A 22,754-nucleotide genomic window follows, 5' to 3' on the forward strand; every position below is an offset into this window, starting at 1 on the left:
AGACATTTATCTGGAAAAATAGTTGCCGTGATACAGTTAGGTAACGTTACGTGATGGCTAAATGCGACGTATAATAATTCATAGAGATGCAAATGACGTAAACTAATTTCTCTCCACAAACCATTTGAGTAAATAATTACAATTGTTGTCATAGTTGATTAGAGACCAGTCCATCTCAGAGTTTGCTTGCTAACTGATGTGTTAAACTACCCAACACAGTCATTCTAAATTGGGATTAAGAGCTGTTGGTTCAACCAACCCTAGAAGCTCTGTTCTAATATACCCCTCAGGTGCTACTCTCTGTTCTCTATCACTTAAACCACTGAACCTTCCCTCTAGTATAGGAGAAGGCCGCACTGTGGAGATTCAGAGTGTGACTTCATTTAGAAATTTAGCAGCTGATGTGTTTTCCTCCGCCCTTATTTATTTTTTTTGCATCACCATGGTTACAATGGCTCGTGTTTGACCCAGCTGTGCCAGCTGATGGAAGACTGATGAGTACTTGTGAGCTTTGAGCATCAGTAAGCAGCAGGGAGGGGCTTCACCATACAGGAGGTAGTGGAAAGATGTTTTCAGTGGACTGAAGATCTGTCGTCTTTGAAGAGACATGCTCTTAACCTCACATTCATTCCACTTTTTTATTGAATCATGTGGCTTTAAAAGCATAAAAGCCACAGAGAGAGTGGTGTGTCATTGTTCATGTCAATACATTGCAACTCCATTTTTTTCCAGTTTGAAAAAACATTTTTTTTTGTAAACCTTTCATAATGAATGGACCAATGTTTAGTGACATAAATTCTTGTTACATAACAGTAATGGTGGTAACTAGGAGGTGGGCAGCAACAACATACTAATGCAGTAAATTGAGCATGAGTACCAATTACAGGTAGAAAATACAGGATGTACTGAAACTGCACTGTTAATAATGAGAGGTCAGCTCCACTCAAAATGATGTAGTAACTGATTACATGGCTTTTACTAATTACATGGACTTCACACAAATCAAACTTCTTAGCTGAGTCAAAAGCTGTCTTAATTCTTCAGTCCTGAATCTCAGCGTGGTAAATAAAACAAGCTCGCTTTTTTTATATAATCAACTTCCCCACTAGCCAGGACTCTTCCCATTACATAATCCTGCTAGGCATCAATGGGGCTCAAACTCACAGCCTCCTGTTGGAGTGACGGATTAGTCAACTGCACCTCTCAGGAACACATGAAGCAACTCAGCTTTTGTGTCTACACATGTTTACTACACTGGAGAAAATATTTATTGTTTTAACTTTAAAGCATGGTAATGCAACTGTCTAATTCATCCCAACATCAGGAGATTGTGAGTGAGTTTGAATCCCAGCAATTCCATAGCTGTCCATATCTGGAAGCCCAAGAAGAAAATATGCTAGATGGGGCTGTGTGACAGAAGGAGTACCAGCTAGTGGGAAATTTATTAAAAACAGCAAATTGCATTTTGTTTATCTAACTGAGATGCAGACCTAGAAACAGTAGCTGGTAGAATTTTTGACTCAATTAAGAAGTTGAGTTTGGGTGAACTCAAGTTGAGTCACCTCAAGAAAAGCACTGTAACCAGTTAATATATCATTTTAAGTTGAGCAGACTTCTCATTTTTCACGGTGTGCTCTGTAGCTGTGCAGTAGTGGCGAAGTTCCCTACCTGCTTAATCACACATTCACAAGTTCAGATCCTTCATTATGCATGAAGGGATTAAAATGTCAGAGGCTTGTGAGTCCTTGTCTCTGGCTTTATCACTATTCTGCTATTGTAGTCTTGAATAAGGCACATAGAGACATGTAGAATGCTATGTGACCTATGCTGAGACAATGAGAAGCCTTATATTTCATTTTACAATCTTTTTAATTTATTTAATAATCTTATTTATTTATAAACAAAATTAAAAAATTAAGGAGAATAACCCAATTTAATTATGTATTTTGTCACTGAGAAGTCATCAAGCTTCTCTTCCTCCTCCTCCTAATACTACTGCTACTACTACTACTACCACTAATAATAATAATAATAATAATAATAATAATAATAATAATAAACCTGTATACAAAATGAATAAAAATAAGTTATTTATAGAGCACTTTCCAAAAATATTGCAGCTCAGAATGCTTTCCAATTATAACAATATGTTTAAAAAATAAAAGCAAGAAACATTTATAAGATAATAAAATAAAAGTAAAATAGCATAGAAGGTGAAGTGAAAAATACAAATGATGTGTATTATAATTTTAAAAATACAATGTTTTGTATGTTTTTATATGCTTCTTGTGAAAACTATGTCGAAAACTACACTCTACACTAATAGTAGGATTACTGTTATTATTCTTAGCAGCTGTGGTCATAATTTTAACTACATTTGCGCATATTTAGCTCAGATCCAGTCATTCGGCATCACCACTAACTCAACCTTTTTCCATCCTGCCCTGGAATCATACTCAGGTTTTCTAAGCAAACTCCCATTATCTGTCTTATCCTCCATCTTATTGGTTACGAGTGAGCGCAACTGATGATTACAAATGAGTTACAATTAAACACAAATTAGTGCGTATCTTGAGGGGAAATCTTTAATCCCAGAGTTGTGGTTAATTATCTGCACTGCTTTGATCCTTTTCAGAGTATGTGGTAGAGGCAGTAAATGCAGTGTGTGATGATCCAAGTAAGGGAAACCCATTTATCACTTCCTTCACTTCACCTTTACAAATGCAAAACAAAGTGAAAATGCCTCAACAGTCTTCAAATATACATTAGTGTGCCAAAGGCCAACTGGCAAAAGATTAAAGTTATTTATCTGGGCGTTAAATGATTATTTGCTTAGAAAAGCACTATGTTTGCAGCAAATACAAATGAACATTAATACATAAACTATGATATGACATTTTATTTGACCATTTCCGAACCTCTCCTTGAGTATTGGTATGTTTTCATTAAGAGCCAGAGTGAGTTAATGAGCACTTCAGTAACATAAACCAGGTCTACTGGAAATTAGAGTATCAAGGACGAGAGGAACCCTGTCCTTCTAACCATCTAACAACACATATACATCATTTTTTTGGAAATTAGAAACTTTTTTACTGAAATATTCTGTCATTTTTAACCTAATGCTCTGCATTTGTATTGTATGGTTGTTTGCCTCAGACAGTGATTTTAACATGTTTGCCTATACTTAGTAAAGAACAGAAAACATGATTACACTTAGAAGCCAATGGGCAGTTACTGAATTCCATCAGTGAATATTTTACTTCAGGCTTCAGTCTTCAATCACAGGTATTTTTAAATCAAGCTGTAAATATGATTCATTTTTTCAGAGATGAGATTGTTTTTCCAGAGGGCACACTGTTAATTACTGCCAATGTTTAACACACATATCTCACAGTAAAATACTGTATTCAACAGTATCATACTAAAATATTTTATGTAAAGTACTTGGATTTTACCGCAAGGCATTGTGGAATATCACAGCATGAGAGTTTAAATATTTTTAGGCATAATAGGCATAAATATTTTGTTAAATGTATTTTAAGTGTTTTAACACGTCTCAACTTAAAATAGCAAAGCACTTGAGGATTTCATCATCTACAGTGTTTAATATCATTAAAAGTTTTAGATAGTCTGGACAGATCTCTGGATGCAAGGGACAAGGCTGAAAGTTAATTTTGGCTGGCCATAATCTTTGAGCCCTCAGGTGGCACTTGATTAAAAACAGACAAGATTCAGTTGTAGAAATCAGTACATGAGCTCAGCAAAATGTCTGAAAAACACTGTCTGTGAACACAGTTTGTTGCTGAATCCACAATGCAAGTTAAAACTCTACCATGCAAAGAAGAAACCATATATAAACAATATCTAAAAACACTGCTGCCTTCTCTGGGCCTGAGCTTATATACGATGGACTGAGATGAAGTTAAAAAGTGGAAACCATGGATGCCACATCCTCTGGGCTATGGAGGAGAGTGAGCACCCTGCTTGTTATCAGTGCATAATTCAAAAGCCAGTATCCTTGATGATATGGGGTGTATTAGTGCAAATGGCATGGGTGACTTGCACATCTGTGAAGACATCATTAATGCTGAATGATATATACAGATTTTGGAGCAACATATGCTACATCCACATTATGTCTTTTTCAGGAAGACCTTGCTTATTTCAGCAAGACAATGCCAAACCAAATTGCAACAGCATCTGGATGCTAAGCTGGCCTGCCTGCAGTCCAGATCTGTCACCCATTAAAAACATTTGGTACATGAAGAATATACATATATTGTTTAACAAACAATTTCTCACTTTCAACATTTAATGTGTTAAACTATTTTTGATTAAATGTGGAGTTGAAATGATTTGCACATCATTTAACATTCACATTTTGCTTTTATGTACATTTTGTACAGTGTCTCAGCTTTTTTGGAAGTGGGGCTGTACGAATGCAGCAGATAGAGATTAGAATTAAAAACACTGAAGTAGTCTTTGGAAATTTATTTGTATTTATTATACACATAATGTGTTTTTACAGTAAAAACTTGTGTACTGGACAGGTAAATAATTTGTAATATTTTTCCTGGGTATCTTAAGAATTTCGTATGGTACTGCAAAGCCAGTTCATTCAAAATACCCAATGCAAGCAAATCACAGAGCACTTGTTTATGTAAGAGAGATAGGCAGTGTGTGTCCTGTGGGTTGAGATGTGGAGGGGCTTCTTGCGCTGAAGGATTAGCTCTGTTGGTGTTAGTGAAGTTTATCAGGCAGGAGAGAGGAGAGAAATGTAGTTGGAGTTCTTAAGCTGTCTGGAGGTGCTGACTTTAGAGGTGTAGAAGTGAATCCTGATGCATTGATCCAAAGATCCCAACTGACCTAAAGGAATCAATACAACTGTAGTGATTATTATATTATAGTAATATAAATGTAGCATATGCTCGTTTTAGTGTAAAACTCTGAAAGAGTTTGTCAGACTCACCCATGGGGACCACTTACAAGCACTCATGCTTCTTAGCGTTCTGGTACTAGCACTGCTCTTTTCCCACAGCTAAACTGTGCTCCTCTCCATCAGTTGTTGCTTCAGGTCCAAACATGTTGATTTCTTGATTTGATTGGTTTTCCTGTTTTTTGACTTTGCTTTTTGCTAAAAGTCTCTCCTTTTTCATCCACTCTCTGTGTCAAGACATCACAGCGCATTGTTTTTATTATCCCAGTGAAAAGCTCCTCCACTTACAAGTGTTTTTCAAAAGAATCATGAATGATATAAAGAGTTCTAGTCAAACTAAATCCTTTTGAGTTTAGATAAAATGTAACAGTTCCTAAATGGGTCTTGGATTAAACATGCAGTTCTAGGTAAAACCTCTCATCAAACCTTTTTATTCCTGCAGTGGCAGATTTCCCTGCTCAAACACACCTAATTCAACTCCTCTGTTAATGGACTGTTTGCCAAATTATGACTCAGATCTCTAAATCTTCCTTCCTCCTTCAAATACAGGAAAATAGAATAGACTAAATAGACTCTTATAGTGGCTCTTAGGCACTTGATATGATTTCTGATGCCTAATAATGTTACAGCAAAATGTTGAGATTAGTTAACTAGCTTTCCTTAACATGGCTGCTTACAGTTATCAGTCAAAATAAGGAGGACTGTGCATCTGTGACTGAAACAGTATAAGTGAAGATAAATATTAATGCACTCAGCCATTTCTTGCATTGTTTGTTTAAACCTTGTCTTCATCTTCTCTGTATCTAACATTGCTTTGACTAGTTCCAGGGTTAGCTTTAGTGCAGCTCATCTGAAACATCTTAAATCTCCTCCTTATTAGTCGCGAAAGCCTGTTGCTCTAGCAATGAGTGGCTAAATGATGTTCCTGGTTTTGTTATGGTAAAAATGACTTCCAGAATACATTTTTGTTTGCTCTAAATTAGCAGTTACAGTTAAAATGCAGTTACAGCATTTGGCGGACGCTCTTATCCAGAGCGACTTACAATTTGATCTTTTATTTTTTATACAGGTAGGCGCAGGTAGTGTTAGGAGTCTTGCCCAGGGACTCTTATTGGAATAGTGTAGGGGGCTTACCCAGATGGGGGATTGAACCGCAGTCTAAAGCACAGAAGGCAAAGGTGTTACCCACCTATACCAACCTATACTTAGCCTACTTGTGCATTTTGTCAGTTCTCAAATGTGTCTCCACTGAACGTCTTGAAAAACTGATTCAATTCTGAGTGGAAAAGTCCTGCAGTCATCGTCAGTTACTATGATCGTGACAGATGATAGCAAGTAAGCCTCAGTATATAATAAACCTGGAGTTAATTCATTCAGTTTAGCCTTACCCCGTAATGGAAGTTTTTTTTTGTCAGTCTTAAAGGCATAGTAACAGAAACAACTTCATCCAAAGGGACATATGTAAATGACCTGGTGTTGGTGTAGTGTAGTGGGTAACACCTTCAATCCCCCGTCTGGGCAGGCACCTAGCACTGCACCAGTAAGACTCCTTGGGCAAGACTCCTAACTCTGCCTTTGCCTACCTATGTAAAAAATGATGTATGTCACTCTGGATAAGAGCATCTGCAAAATGCCGTAAATGTAAATGATCTTTGTTCTGATTGGCTGCCCTGTATTGTGCCACATAAAAAAAAATCAGCCTGAGCTGAAACTTCCATTACGGGTTAAGGCTAAACTGCAGCGTCCATTTATGTTTACAGCATTTCGCTGTGTTTGTTTTTATTAGTTCACACAAAAACAATTAATACAACAACAAAAAAAAAACAAAATGTGTTTTTCTATGATATAGATACTTTAACACTATGTCAAGGTTCTTTAAGCTTAAATCAGGTTCAGATTCAGTATTTGCACACTTCATTTCCAAAGCTATTTTTTTGATAAACCATACATTGAAAGGCTCTCTAGAGAACTAAAGGTAGCGTCACTCGAGAGAACTCATTTTTGGCACCTTCGTCGAGGGTGTAGCTGGGTTTTTCCCTCAGAGTAGCGTAACTCTCAGCCCACCACTGGCAGCTGTAGGCGTGTAAGACGTGAATAATAGTGATGAAGAAAAACGTACATGACAGTGTCACTCAACATCTGTGGAAACACAACAGCGACGACTCCCTCTGTCCCTCTTATTCTATCTTTCTCTTTTACTCTCTGTCTCTACTGTTGTTTCAGCATTGTGTTATATATGTGGCCTTTTCATTTCTTGTATGTTTTTAAAGTCACTTTTTCTCTGGAGTGACAGGGAAGTTTATTAAACGCCTCTGTAGACCCAACTGAAAGAGCACAAGCACTCCAGTTTGTGCGTGTGTGCGACTGTGTGTGAAAAACCTGCTGCCGCTGAGATTGGATTCTGGCATTTGCAGATATAGATTTCATTAGCAACGTGGTTTTAATGCTGCTTTTAAAGCCACGCTGCAGAACAATACAGAACGGGGGAGGGCAGCAGCAGAAAGTGTGCAAGATTTCAATTTCTGTTTTACAGCTCCTCCGAGACCTTTTAGTATTAAAGCACATGATTTATATATGGCATCTAGGAATGTATTGTGTGTTGCAGTTTACACAAAGGACCACGCAGGCCCACAGCAAATGCAGATGTTCTCACAGTTCAGATTTGATTGATTCTTGTATAATAGCAATGTTATTTGTGCGAATGCAGTTCATTTGTATCGTGTTTTATTGTGTTGATAATTCTAAATGAATGCATGACTTGCAAATTGCCTCCATTTGGCTCAGAAAATTGGCTTTGCAAGTGAATGACATCGTAAAATGTAGAGTAGAGTGATGTGTGCAGTATATCAATCAAACTTTGCGTTAGTGAACCAATGCTGCTTTTAAAACTTTCACTTGAAAATTCTATAACAATTAGCAGAATCCACAGTATCTGTTTGCACTCACATACTGACTTTGCAAAGTAAATGTATATGTGGGCAATATTTAAGATATAGAACACGAGTGTGCAACACAACGCTATTATGTGACGTCACAACCATGACATTATTCATGATAACACATAACCTGAATGCTCTATTGCTTTTATACTACAGTTCTGCAAAATAAAGAAAATGTAAAGCAAAGAAGCCCAAAACATTGTTACAGACATTCTTTAATACTGACCGTTTCTTCCTCCAAGAGCAGTAGTGACCTTTTGTGATACAGATAGAGTCTGAGAATATCAGGTTCAGCTCAACTTTTTCCATTCCTGGCAGATTAACCTGAAGCATTTCATGGACAGTCTTGCTTACTGAATTATATTCTGCATATTTCTGGCTAATTCCAGTTTTCTTAGTCTTTCTGCTGTCACAGCTGCTGACTGAAAATCTTATTTAGGCGCAGCAGGTTACTTAGCAAGTAATACTCAGTGGACTGATACAGTAAAGAAAAAACAGACCTATTGCCACAAATAACAGCACAGGTGTGTGCCGCCCAATGGGATATTGACAGAGAAACGACTTGCTGTCTAAAACCATATTTATCGCTTTTGTGATCACATAATGTGGTAGTAGGCTTTTCTGAGCCTATCAGTGATATTGTAAGTACTTTAAGGGGGATTTCACTGTTTTTTCATAATTTCTACATAATTAAATGGATGATATGTATATGAAGTCATTCACAGTGATGGTCATTGGTACCAGACATCAGAATTTTATGCCTCTAAAAGATATATCACAGAAAGTTTTTACATTCAGTGGTTGTAAATACACTGCCAGATGCAGGAGACATAGTTTTACGATAGTTTTGAGACAAGATTTTGGTCTTTCCTGGCAGAGAGGTACATACAAGGCCAGAACTTGTTCGTTCAGAATTACCACTATTTGACCATATCAATCTATATATAAAAGCTCAGAAGACACATGTAGGTTCAATGGTTGTTTTGGATAGTAAATAAAATGGCTATATTTGTGGCGTAGACATCATGACTCCTGGTTACTATCACCACCACTGTAAAGAAATTTGAATTGGTGCCTTAAGATTTCACAGTGAATCCCTCTGAATTGCTTTATCTGTAGCTCAACAGCTAAATTATGCAGACATTTTGGTAGAATTCCCCTTTACAGAACTCTGAAAATCTGCATGTTTCATTACAAAGAGAGCATAATTAGTACTGTAATTTAGTGCTGTGCAGTCTGTGAAACACTGAGAAACTGCATTTATTGTTTTTGAAAGCAGTTCTTAAATGTGTCATAATTGGTTCTATTTCTGTCTGTTTAGACTCGTCCATCTTCACAGAAGTAAATATTGCGATGCATATGCAGAGTGATACGTTTCTTAGTACATTAAGCAAACTTGACACTGAAATAAGTGTCCAGCAGTGGACTTTAGTAAACTGATATTGCTCTGGGCAAATACATGTGAATTCAGCAACACTTGATCATAATAAGCAGAATTCTAATAGGAGTTTAACATGTGAGGCCTTTTTGATTATTTTTAATGTCGAGAGACGAAAAGAGAGGTGGATTTTAGTATGTCTGTGAGTGTGTGTGCATGAGTGTGTGCATGTGTGTGTGTGTGCGTGAGTGTGTGCATGTGTGTGTGTGTGTGTGTGTGTGTGTGTGTGTGTCTTACCTTATTCTGGTTCCCATCCCCTGGCACTGTGCTGTCTTATCTGGGCCAGGGAGGAGCGTGATTGATGGTGCAATTATGGGACCAGTTACCCCTTCCTCTCTCTCTCTCTCTCTCTCTCTCTCTCTCTCTCTCTCTCTTTCTCTCTCTCTCTCTGTACATTTTTCTCGCTCTAGGCTCCATAACAAAAAACTGTTACATAACAAAAAAACTGCATCCAAAACAAATCAACAAAAACAAATTGAGGGATTGTTGCAGAAAAAATGAGTATTGATCTAAAGAATCGCTCTTTGTTAACATTTCTAGCTGATGCAGGTTTTATTTAGCACTGCTGTGCCTGGTGTTAGATTTTTTTTCTTCTTCTTCAGACAGAGCTGAAATTGGATCTGGAAGTTTTCCCCGTCTCTCGGAGCGGCTGTCAGCCTGCCGGTCCGTAGACCGTGGCAGATTCCCCAACGCTTTCGAAAAATGTGTGTTTGATGGCAAGCTGTTGCTGAGAACACATTGAGATTTTGCACAGTGGAAGTGCGAAGCGGGCGAGTCGCTCATCAGAGGCGCTGAACAGATTGCCGCGTCTGTTCTATCACTCCGCCGTTAAGGAGAAACGCTCTGCCACAGTCACACAAGCTGGCACACGCCTCTAATGTCTAGCCATGGCTGGCGCACCAAGCACTGTGGCAGACACATTTTAGTGCAGAGTTCAGCTCCAATGAAAGAGCCATTTGCTGTAGCGAATATATAGGGACCATTGACTGGTTCAGGATTGTTCATCGCTGGATTAGAGCAAATGAAACAGAAATCACCTGTTGTGTCAGAAGAGTTATCCTTGTTGGTGACCCTTGATGCTCATTTTCACTTGTAACTGTGCTGTTGCGTACAACACATGAAGCTGCAGTGTAGCTGCTGGTGATTTATTCACTGAATTACTTTAGCATGGTTTATGTTCATACACTTATATATTAACTTCAGTCTTTACTCATGTGATTACATATATCATGTAATTATAGAGGCGTATCTGGACATGTAATTCTCTTATGTATTTACATGTGTTTTAAAGTGAGGGTAATTACATTTGTACTGCTGTTTTTCCGACACCTTTTCCTGATTTTCACAGGAGGAGTGTGATTTCTTACATAATTAGAGTACTTACACTGCACCTGGACAGGAAATGCCAACTTTCTTGACATTTTGCTAGCTGTAGTAGCATGCTTGTGCTGTGAGGTGGCTTTAAACCATTTTGTAATATGTTGATGTTTACACAGAAACAGCAGATGTCTATTTTTGAAAGTCATTTTAAAATGTGTGCTGCACCAAAAGCAATGTCGCTGTGATCAGTCTATGATAGCACTGTGCTTACCACCTGTTAATTAATAGCAGTATGTTTTCTCAATGATGGCAAAGCTGTGTAAAATCACAATCATTTAACCTTTTCAAAAAACTGTAATTCACCAGTTTTAGTAGTTCAGGTAGTTATTGTGACATACAGTATTTTCCCATAAATAGTAAAAATAACAAACGTGAAAGCAAATGCAAATGACTGGTGATGTCATTGATTATTTGTTTTTAAGAATGTACATTGTATTTATGTAAATTAACAGCAGAGCTAAAATACAGTATATGTGCTTATTTACACTCATTTAAAAATTTTTCAAAAATGGTTGAGCATTAAATGACAGTACTTTGACAGAGAAAATGCTCTTTTTACAGTGCATATCACAATGTAACACCAATAGGTAATTCCACTGCACTTGCATAAAGATAAATATTTTAAAGGCAGCATCTGTTGTTGCTGTGTAAACACTGTCATGTTACATAATAGTTTAAATACATACCTTTGGTTAGGTTGCTGTGTCTACAGCTCACTAAGTGTCAGGAAATGTGGCGTTTCCTGTGCAGATGCAGTGTAAGTACTCTCACAATGTAGAACAGTGGGTCCCAACCCTTGTCCTGGAGTACCCCCTGCCATGCACATTTTAGTGCTCTCAACACACCTGATTTAGCTTATTAGCTAATTAACAAGCCCTTCTTGAGTTGACGGTGTGTTAGAGGAAGCACTATGGCAGTCATGCTTTAGCACAGAGCTCCAGGACCAGGAGTCTTACAATTTACACTACATCCCCTGATAAAACCAACCCAACTTGAATTGTCCTTTACATATTATATGCACCTCCAGCAACTGACTGTTTCATGGTCACTTATTGCTGGATTAGAACAAATGAAATAGTTGTATCAGATACATTAGATTACATTACGTTTACAGCACTTTGCTGATATTCTTATCCAGAGCGACTTCTTTCTTTGTTAGAAACTTATACTTAAGCTAACAAACAGGCCAAAGACTAAAGACATCATCAAGCTTTGCCTGCAGCAAAAGTCAGTGCTGATACAGAAATACACTTATAGACAGAGATTAACACAGTCATTTTAAGTGCACGATTAGTGTTCATTTAAATGCCTATTGGTTGAGGGCAGCTGGGATTTTCTCTGCTAAGGGTACTCATTAGCAGAGAGCATATCTAAGGCATAATGCTATGGTTTAATTCTCAGTCCGGTCTGGCCTTTGCTTTAATAGAGCTCGTAGAGCAGATCCAAATAGCCACAATCTTTACCTAACTAGCTAAAAGCCCATGAATATGAGCTAAACAGCAGGTACGATGCCAGCAGTACGCCTTTGTACTTATGGAGTGGCAATCACAGGTTAATACATGCTAATTATTCTAATGTGCTAATCAAGTTGTTAATGAGGCTGGTAATTCTAGGCCTACACAGGATTTTCTTTATAAAAAAATACTTTTTTTGTCTTTCATTTTTACCAGAGTGTGATTACAGGGCTGGCTCTAGCCTAAGCAAGATTTTTTTCAGTTATTAATCTTAGTGTTACTGAGCTCTTCTAAAACCTGAGTAGACTAATAAACCAATGTGATGATCAGTTATTAATCTCAGTGTTACCGATCTCTACTAAAGCCTGAGTAGACTGATAAATCAATATGATGATCAGTTGTTAATCTCAGTGTTACTGAGATCTGCTAAAGCCTGAGTAGACTGATAAATCAATGTGATGATCAGTTATTAATCTCAGTGTTACTGAGCTCTGCTAAAGCCTGAGTAAATTAGTTTGATGAACAGTTATTAATCTCAGTGTTACTGAGCTCTGCTAAAGCCTGAGTAGACTGATAAATCAATGTGATGATCAGTTATTAATCTCAGTGTTACCGATCTCTACTAAAGCCTGAGTAGACTGATAAATCAATGTGATATTCAGTTATTAATCTCAGTGTTACCGATCTCTACTAAAGCCTGAGTAGACTGATAAATCAATATGATGATCAGTTATTAATCTCAGTGTTACCGATCTCTACTAAAGCCTGAGTAGACTGATAAATCAATGTGATGATCAGTTATTAATCTCAGTGTTACCGATCTCTACTAAAGCCTGAGTAGACTGATAAATCAATATGATGATCAGTTGTTAATCTCAGTGTTACTGAGCTCTTTTGTTAATGATCTCCTCTGTGGTGGATGTTTGCAAGTGACAATCTTAACATCTGTGTTGTGGGATTGTGGGAGCAGCAGTGAACTGAAACTGGTGATGAGAGATAAAAACATTGAGAATTTTGGAACTTAATTTTAATAATAAGCAGTTTTCATTCAATGTATTAACAGAGAAATTATGTGAAGAAAACATGTAATGGAATATTACATTACTGGATACATTTAGCTATCAGCCAATACTTTCTTAAGGTGTTTTGCCCAACTCTTGCATTGTCTACCACTGCCTGTACAGTATGTAAAGGGAGGGATGCAGTTAATGGAAATAGCTTGTGCATAATGTGAACTGAATGGATGCATGTGTGAATGTTGCCACTGGCTTTCACTTGTGTCCTGTTAAACAGAATCCACTAGACAGAACAGGAGGTGTTGATTCCCCCTCCCTGGCCCACACAGACCCCCTGGCCTGAGGACGTTTCTGCTACAAATGTGTTAATGTGTGTGTGTGTGTGTGGCAGGGGGATTTACAAAGCTTTGGTAATGGATCAATAGATCAATTTGCAAGTTTGAATCACAACACTTCAGTGCACCTCGTACCAACAGAAGATCCGCTAAACCCACCTGTTATTCACTCTGTGTGTGTGTGTTTGTGTATATGATTTACTGTGTGTCAAAACAGATGTGGATTTTAATGCATGTTAATGTGTATGTTCATGTTCTTTTTTGTGACTGTGTGTGTGTAGGTGCAGCAGTGGCATGAGCAGCAGGAGGAAATTGCTTGTCTGGAGGCAGCTATAGCAGCACGGTGGGAGGAGGAGGAGAGAGAGAGACAGAGAGAGGAGCAAGATAGAGAGTATACCAAGAGAAGCAAACAGAAACAACAGGTATGTATATATATATATACACACACTATATGAACAAAAGTATTGGGAAACCCCTCTTTATCACTGACTTGAGTTCCATTGCCACAGGTGTATAAAATCAAGCACCTAGCCATGCAGTCTGTCTTTACAAACATTTGTAAAAGAATGGGTCATTCTAAAGAGCTCACTGAATTTGAGTGTGGTGCTGTAATAGGATGCCACCATTGCAACAAGTCAGTTGGCAAAAAGTCTTCCATCCTAGATATTCCAAGATCAAATGTGAGTGGTCTTATGAAAAATGTAAGGTTTAGGGAAGCACATCAACCCAGACCACATAAAGTTACAGAACAGGTCACTGAACACTCATGCATAGTGCATAAAAGTTGCCAAAGCTCTGGTGACTCAGTAACTGCAGAGTGTCAAACATCCTCTGGCATTAACGTCAGCATAGAAACCAATCACCAAGCACAATGGCACAAGCATCAGATGAGTGATGTGAAGCATGCAACCACTGGACTCTGGAGCAGTGAAACATATTCAGTGGAGTGACAAATCACACTTCTCTATCTGGCAGTCTTACTTGCCCATTTGCATTCTGCCAACTGTAAAGTTTGGTGGAGGAGGGATAATGCTATGGAGTTGTTTTCAGGGGTTGGTCTAGACCCCTTAGGTCCACTGAGGGGAACACTTAATGCTACAGCAGACCAAGACATTTGGACAGTTGTATGCTTTCAACTTTGTGGGAACAGTTTGGGAAGGCCCTTTTCTGCTCCAGCATGACTGAGCCCCAGTACACAAAGCAAGGTCCATAAAGGCATGGCTGGGTGAGACACCTTTGGTATGAACTGGAACAGAGAATGCGAGCCAGGGCCCCTTGTCCAACATCATGGCCCTGACATTGCAGTGTAGCAGTGTTTTTTTTTTGGGAGCTTAAAAAAACAGGACCATGCCTATACACACCCTCTTTATCACTGCTAATTCACTTTAAGCATGTCAGAGCTGACAGTTATGGAACTACAATATGCAGGTTTTTGGTACATCATTAAAGAAAGAGCCCTGAGGAATTATTATTGTTTTATACCATCATAGCCTCTTATACCGGGCATGTGCACACCAAGACTAGTTTCAATTTGTTTGCTTTTTTGCCGCGTGCTACTGCGTACAAAATAGTGGATTTAGTGGGCCATGATGATTTGTTGGTGAGGCCTGGCCTCACTAAATGACTCCCTAAAGCCAGTCCTACTACATAGTAAGACATTCAGATCATTTCACCACATCTGCAGCTTTCAGCCTGAACTTTATCACCCCTGCATGAGATGTGCCCCCAGGTAGTTCACATGTTCACAGAATAAAAGTTCACACTTTTGACTAAGGCATAACAGAGTGGCAGAACAGGACCTTTATCTTATAAGCCACTTCTTCAAAAACAGATTCAGTATCAATATTGTATTAATATTACTGAATCGATTGCTCAGCGCAGTGTTAGGAACAGTGCGTATCTAGTGTGGCATGCTGTGAGGGAAGTCTGTGAGCCACTGCTGGCCTCATTAGCTTGATAAATGTGTTGTGTCGTGTCCTGTGCGTGTGGGGGGGTCTCCTCAGCCTCCTCACTGTTTGTGTTGGAGATTTTAACTGTGTGACCTCACCTTCCTCCTTCCTGCTCTCCTTAATGAAGTCACTTCCTCCAGGGCTGTTGCTGATTGATGATGTCGTTTGGGCCGTAATAGATTACACATACACCTGTCACTATGCGCTCCTCTCTCACACCATGAAACATTATCTCATTTCCAAAGCACATTCCATTCCATCTGTAACAATCAATATGAATATCAAGCTTCATCTCTGCTTTCTTTCCCTCAAGGCCAACTTTTTTTTTAATTACAAGATAGGGATTAGTTTAGTCAGTCAATGTTTGAAAGTGACTCCATGTCCACTCTTTACTTTTGTACACCTGCTGCAACTTTAACTCTTTCAACCTTCCACTATTAAAACCAATCAGTTGCAGCTGCGTCCTTCCAATCAAAGCAGCTCCCGGAAGAGCCAATGACATTATGGTCCCCTTCAAAGAGACGCTAACATTCAGACAAACAGCAGTTCAAATATATCTTAGCTGCCTAGCACATTCACTCTCACTAAAATCACAAAAGGAGATATTTCTGAGGAGATTAGATGCAAGTTCATCTGCTTGCATAAGAAAAAGGAAAGTCAAAAGAAAATAAGAGAAAAAAGACGTTTCCAGAATGGGTAGACCACCAAAACTGTCCCCATCAGATGAACTGTACATAAAGCTTTCATCTTTGAGGTGGAGACAATCAAGCTCCAGACTCCAGACCTCAATACCACTGAATGTGTTTGGGATTACTTGGATCTTAAGACTGGAAAAATGTTCCTGCAGATTTCTTTGAAAAAAAATGAAAGCAAGTCTCCTGAAAACAGAATGGAAGCTGCAATAAAGGCGAAGGGTGAACACATTAAACACTGAAATACTACTCATTAAAGCTTTTGAGCAATTTTCTGTTAAATACTATTGTACAGTACTGTATATTGAGTACAAGAACTTCTTTTGAAGTTCTTGTACTCAATATACTTGAGCAAGGAACAAATAAACATTCATTTCTATTAATCACAATTTACAGGCCACCCGGTCCGTATTCTCAGTTCTTGCAGGAATTCTCTGAGTTTCTATCAAGCCTAATAACGTTTTCAAATAAAATATTAATTGTCGGAGATTTTAATATCCACATCGACAACCCTCACGACACACTAAGTAAGGCATTCATATCTATCATAGACTCCATGGGATTCACCCAAATTATAAATGGGCCCACACACCACCTCAACCACACTCTAGACTTAATACTGACCTTTGGTGTAGACATAGATAACTTAGCCATTCTCCCCCAGAGCACAGCCGTCTCAGACCATTACTTAATCTCATACAAAATCCAGTTTAGTGGTAATATGCGCTCATCACCATGCTACCAGGTTAAGAGGACTATAACTTCCTCCACAGCTGGCAGCTTTATCAGAAACCTCCCGCAGTTATCAACTTCAGTCAGCTGTCCATCCGATCCTACTGAGTTAGATACTATGACCAAATTCTTAGAGGATACTCTTCGATCTACGTTAGACAGTGTAGCTCCATTAAAAAGCAAAATAGTACGGCAGAAAAAACTCGCCCCGTGGTATAATGATCACACTCGAACTCTAAAACAGACGGCCAGGCAACTAGAGCGAAAATGGCGTCTGACTAAATTAGAAGTGTTCCAGTCCGCCTGGAAGGAGAGCCTTATACACTATAGAAGAGCTCTTACTGCAGCACGTTCAGCCTATCTCTCCTCTCTCATAGAAAACAATAAGAACAATCCCAGATTACTATTTAGCACAATTTCTAAACTGACAGAGAACAAAAGAGTCACTGAACCCCAGATGCCATCAGCCTATAGCAGCAATGATTTTCTGAATTTCTTTAGTGATAAAATTGAAAAAATTAGACAGACAATTCTGAACACACAGTTAAACTCCACAAACCTGGTGGCTTATAATTCCAGTCTAGACCCTGAGAATATTAGAGTCACTCCAGATAGGCTGGAATCGTTTACATTACTCCAAGAAAATGAACTAATCAAAATAGTCTCTTCTGCAAAACCATCGACCTGTATTCTGGACCCGATCCCTACAGGTCTACTCAAGGAAATTTTACCAGAAATAACTAAGCCTATTCTGTCAATAATAAACTCCTCTCTTAGCCTCGGATATATCCCAAAAACTTTTAAACTTGCAGTAATTAGACCGCTGATTAAGAAAGCTAACCTCGATCCCTGTGAACTATCAAATTATAGACCCATCTCAAATCTCCCCTTCATATCTAAGATCCTGGAAAAAGTGGTAGCAAAACAATTAAGCCCTTATTTGCATAGGAATAATCTACACGAAAAATTTCAGTCTGGTTTTAGGCCACATCATAGTACAGAAACAGCATTAGTAAAAATTATAAATGATCTTCTATTATTCACGGACCAAGGAAATGTGTCGTTGTTAGTCCTCCTTGACCTTAGTGCAGCATTCGACACAATAGAACACGCTATCCTACTAGATAGACTAGAAAACCTTGTAGGGGTAACAGGAACAGCTCTTTCCTGGTTCAGGTCCTACCTCACCGATCGATATCAGTTTGTTAATGTAAAGGGTGAATCATCTGTTCGTGCAAAAGTAATTTATGGTGTTCCACAAGGTTCCGTTTTAGGACCTATATTATTTACAATATATATGCTACCACTAGGCACCATTATCAGTAAACACGGCATAAATTTCCACTGTTATGCAGATGACACCCAGTTATACATATCAAGTAAACCGGATGATAAAATTAAACTTGCCAAGATTGAGGACTGTGTAAAAGACATAAAAGATTGGATGTCAAATAATTTTCTGTTACTTAACTCAGATAAAACAGAGGTCCTGCTTCTTGGTCCAAAATTAGCCAGACACAGACTGTCTAACTCAACACTAAAACTTAACAATCTCTCAGTTTCATCAAGCCTATCTGTTAAAAATCTTGGTGTCATGATAGACGCTGATCTCTCTTTCGACACACATATATCTAATATCACTAGAACAGCTTTCCTGCATCTCCGCAATATCGCTAAATTAAGAAATTCATTATCTCTACAGGATGCAGAAAAGCTAGTTCATGCATTTATCACTTCAAGGCTAGATTATTGTAATGCCCTGCTGTCTGGATGTCACAGCAAAAGCCTTAACAAGCTTCAGCTAGTCCAGAACGCTGCAGCCAGAGTCCTCACAAGAACTAGGAAGTTTGACCATATTAGTCCAGTTTTATCAGCCCTGCACTGGTTACCAGTTAAATTTCGCATTGATTATAAAATTCTATTACTGACTTATAAAGCTCTAAACGGGCTCGCCCCTCAGTACCTGAGTGAGCTCCTCTCCTACTATGAACCATCACGCCTACTTAGATCACAAGGTGCTGGCCTACTACTGGTACCTAGAATAAATAAAGCTACATCAGGGGGGAGAGCTTTCTCATACAAAGCCCCCCAGCTCTGGAATAATCTTCCTGCCAATGTTCGGGAATCAGACACAGCCCCAATCTTTAAGTCTAGGCTAAAAACTTATTTGTACAGTCAAGCATTTGGTGATTAGTCTTCCCTGTCAGGTCTAGACCTGCTGGAGTCTACACTCTACGCTCTGTTTTACTGTAATCTGTGGTCAGCCACTCTTTACAGTATTAACTCTGTTTTTTTTCTTCTCCTTTCTCTGCCGAGCTGATCAGCTGCCCATCCTGTGCGCCTGATGCTGTTGCCTCTACTGCCTTGATTGGTGCCGCTGCTCACCAGCCTTCTGGACCGGTTTGACCACCACTGAGCTTCTTGCTGTACAGCACTGTGCAGTCCTCACCCTCAGATCTCTCTCTTTCTTTTCCCACTTTACTATAATACTTCTTACTAATAATGTTCGCTGTCCGGTGTCGACCATAGGAGGATGGGTTCCCCTTCTGAGTCTTGGTTCCTCTCAAGGTTTCTTCCTCTTTTAGGGAGTTTTTCCTTGCCACCGTCGCCGCTGGCTTGCTCATGGGGGCTCGGACCCGGAGTTTCTCTCTTCTTTTCTCTTCTCTCTGTAATACTGATTGTTCTGTAAAGCTGCTTTGTGACAACACCTGTTGTAAAAAGCGCTATATAAATAAATTTTGCTTGCTTGCTTGCTTACTTGCTTTACTGGGTAATATTTTATTTGGATGGTCCACTGTAGATGCTTTGTAGATGCTCAGTATATCTTAAAGTAACATTCAACTAAATATGTATTGAATGCAATTGAACTTGGAAGTCGAGTGTGGAAGGTTCTATTAAACCCAACCCTAACCCTAACCTCAAAGCAAAACCTACACCTACTCCTAAACCTAACCCTTACCATAATGTTGATAATCAACTGAACATTTCTTTAGTTTGTCAATAATAGATCAACTATATATATATATATATATATATATATATATATATATATACACCAACCTAATAAAATGTGACCCTGTACTGTACAAATGTATATAAATATAAATGTTTTATTGTCAGTCTGTACAAGTAATTTTGGGCCATTTCTATCCATTCATCATAAAATATTCACACAATGTAACAGGCAATTTTAAATTTTAAAAGAGTGTAAAATTGAAAAAAAAAAACTTGTTTTGCTGTAACGGTGTAACTGAATACAATATTACAGGTCCTGTTCAGAATCACTGCAGCAGGCTCATAGGTTTTTGGTACATTGTTAAAGAAAACGCCTCTCTCTCTCTCTTTCTCTCGCTCTGTCAGGTGCGTGAGTTTCGTGAGGAACAGCAGAGGAGGACAGTGGAGTGGAGGAGGAGGGAGGAGGCGAGACTGACACAGCTCAGGGGAGAGATGGAGGAGCAGGCCCAGAGAGATAAAGAGAGGTAGGCAGCCACAATGACTGAGGCTTAAAGACAAGGACAGGAAAGGACAGATAAACGGTGTGAGTTTAGTCATGACAGCCACAATCCACCCACTCCTCTCACCTTCATCAGCTTACATTGTTAGAGTGAACAGCTCGGATCACACAGCAGAGCAGTGAGCTAAAAAGCAGAGTTATAGTCATGATTAACCCCATAAATGTCAGGCTTATTATTCCATTATTAATTACCTAAGTTACCTAAGTTTAGTCTTAGTCTCTGGTCTTTCCCCACTTGGCACATTGGGTAGCAGTTTCATTCCACAGTCCAGATTCAAATGCTGATGCTGATGATCTATTTTATATAATATATATATAATAATATAATATAACAGTTATTATATTAACTATAATATTTTATTACTATACTATTAACTATTATTATTGTTGTTGTTATTATTATTATTATTATTAGTAGTAGTAGTAGTAGTATTATATGGTATTTATATACCACTATGAATTACTTAGCAAGTATTATTAATAGTTATTGTATTAACTGTAATAATATATTATTATAAAGTTAACTATTAGTATATGGTATTTATCCACTGCTATGAATTACTCAATAAGTACTGTTAATTGTCATTGTATTCACTACAATATTATATTATTATAATGTCAAAAAATATTACAACCCCAATTCCAATGAAGTTGGGACGTTGTGTAAAACATGAATAAAAACAGAATATGATGATGTGCAAATCCTTTTCAACCTATTTTCAATTGAATACACTACAAAGACAATATATTTAATGTTCAAACAGATAAACTTTATTGTTTTTTGCACATATTCACTCATTTTGAATTTGATGCCTGCAACACATTCCAAAGAAGTTGGGACAGGGGCAACAAAAGACTGGGAAAGTTGAGGAATGCTCAAAAAACACCTGTTTGGAACATTCCACAGGTGAACAGGTTAACTGGAAACAGGTGAGTGTCATGATTGGGTATAAAGGGAGCATCTCTGAAAGCCGTTCACAAGCAAGGATGGGGTGAGGTTCACCACTTTGTGAACAACTGAGTGAGCAAATAGTCCAACAGTTTAAGAACAATGTTTCTCAACGTGCAATTGCAAGGAATTTAGGGATTTCATCATCTACAGTCCATAATATCATCAAAAGATTCAGAGAACCTGGAGAAATCTCTGCAAGTAAGCAGCAAGGCAGAAAATCAACATTGAATGCCCGTGACCTTCGATCCCTCAGGCGGCACTGCATTAAAAACCGACATCATTCTGTAATGGATATTCCCACATGGGCTCAGGAACACTTCAGAAAACCACTGTCAGTGAACACAGTTTGTCGCTCCATCTACAAGTGCAAGTTAAAACTCTGCCATGCAAAGCAAAAGCCATATATCAACAACACCCAGAAACACCACCGGCTTCTCTGGGCCCGAGCTCATCTGAGATGGACTGATGCAAAGTGGAAAAGTGTCCTGTGGTCTGACGAGTCCACATTTCAAATTGTTTTTGGAAATCATGGATGGACTGTCCAGATTGTTATCAGTACAAAGTTCAAAAGCCAGCATCTCTGATGGTGTGGGGGTGTGTTAGTGCCCATGGCATGGGTAACTTGCACATCTGTGAAGGCCCCATTAATGCTGAAAGGTACATACAGGTTTTGGAGCAACATATGCTGCCATCCAAGCAACGTCTTTTTCAGGGACGTCCTGCTTATTTCAGCAAGACAACGGCAAGCCACATTATGCACATGTTACAACAGTGTGGCTTTTTTGTAGTAAAAGAGTACTAAACTGGCCTGCCTGCAGTCCAGACCTGTCTCCCATTGAAAATGTGTGGCACATTATGAAGGGCAAAATACGACAATGGAGACTCCGGACTGTTGAGCAACTGAAGTTGTACATCAAGCAAGAATGGGAAAAAATTCCACCTACAAAGCTTCAACAATTAGTGTCCTCAGTTCCCAAACGCTTATTGAGTGTTGTTAAAAGGAAAGGTGATGTAACACAGTGGTAAACATGCCCCTGTCCCAACTTCTTTGGAACGTGTTGCAGGCATCAAATTCAAAATGAGTGAATATTTGCAAAAAACTATAACGTTTATCCGTTTGAACATTAAATATCTTGTCTTTGTAGTGTATTCAATTGAAAATAGGTTGAAAAGGATTTACACATCATCATATTCTGATTTTATTTATGTTTTACACAGCGTCCCAACTTCATTGGAATTGGGGTTGTATATGGTACTCATCCACAACTATGCACTACTATGTACTACTATGTATTATAAATCAGTAAGTACTATGAATAGTTATTATATTAAATATAAAAATATATTTATATAATATTAACTACTATTACATGGTATTTATCCACTACTATGAATTGCTCGGTAAGTACTATTTACA

At 38.4% G+C, this 22,754-nt stretch overlaps 1 protein-coding gene across 3 annotated transcripts in view; it reads left to right on the forward strand.

Moving 5' to 3' along the window:
* LOC108423893 (coiled-coil domain-containing protein 148) overlaps window positions 1-22,754 on the forward strand; it is a 115,147-nt gene that overhangs the window by 83,837 nt on the left and 8,556 nt on the right. For all 3 annotated transcript variants that reach the window (XM_017691515.2, XM_037539019.1, XM_037539020.1), the window contains exons 12-13: window positions 13,780-13,920; window positions 20,232-20,350. In XM_017691515.2, coding sequence (XP_017547004.1) covers window positions 13,780-13,920; window positions 20,232-20,350 — 260 coding nt within the window. The remainder of the gene's footprint in view (window positions 1-13,779; window positions 13,921-20,231; window positions 20,351-22,754) is intronic.

This window comes from Pygocentrus nattereri, chromosome 6 (genome assembly GCF_015220715.1).
Source record: "Pygocentrus nattereri isolate fPygNat1 chromosome 6, fPygNat1.pri, whole genome shotgun sequence".
NCBI classification, from domain to species: Eukaryota; Metazoa; Chordata; class Actinopteri; order Characiformes; family Serrasalmidae; genus Pygocentrus; species Pygocentrus nattereri.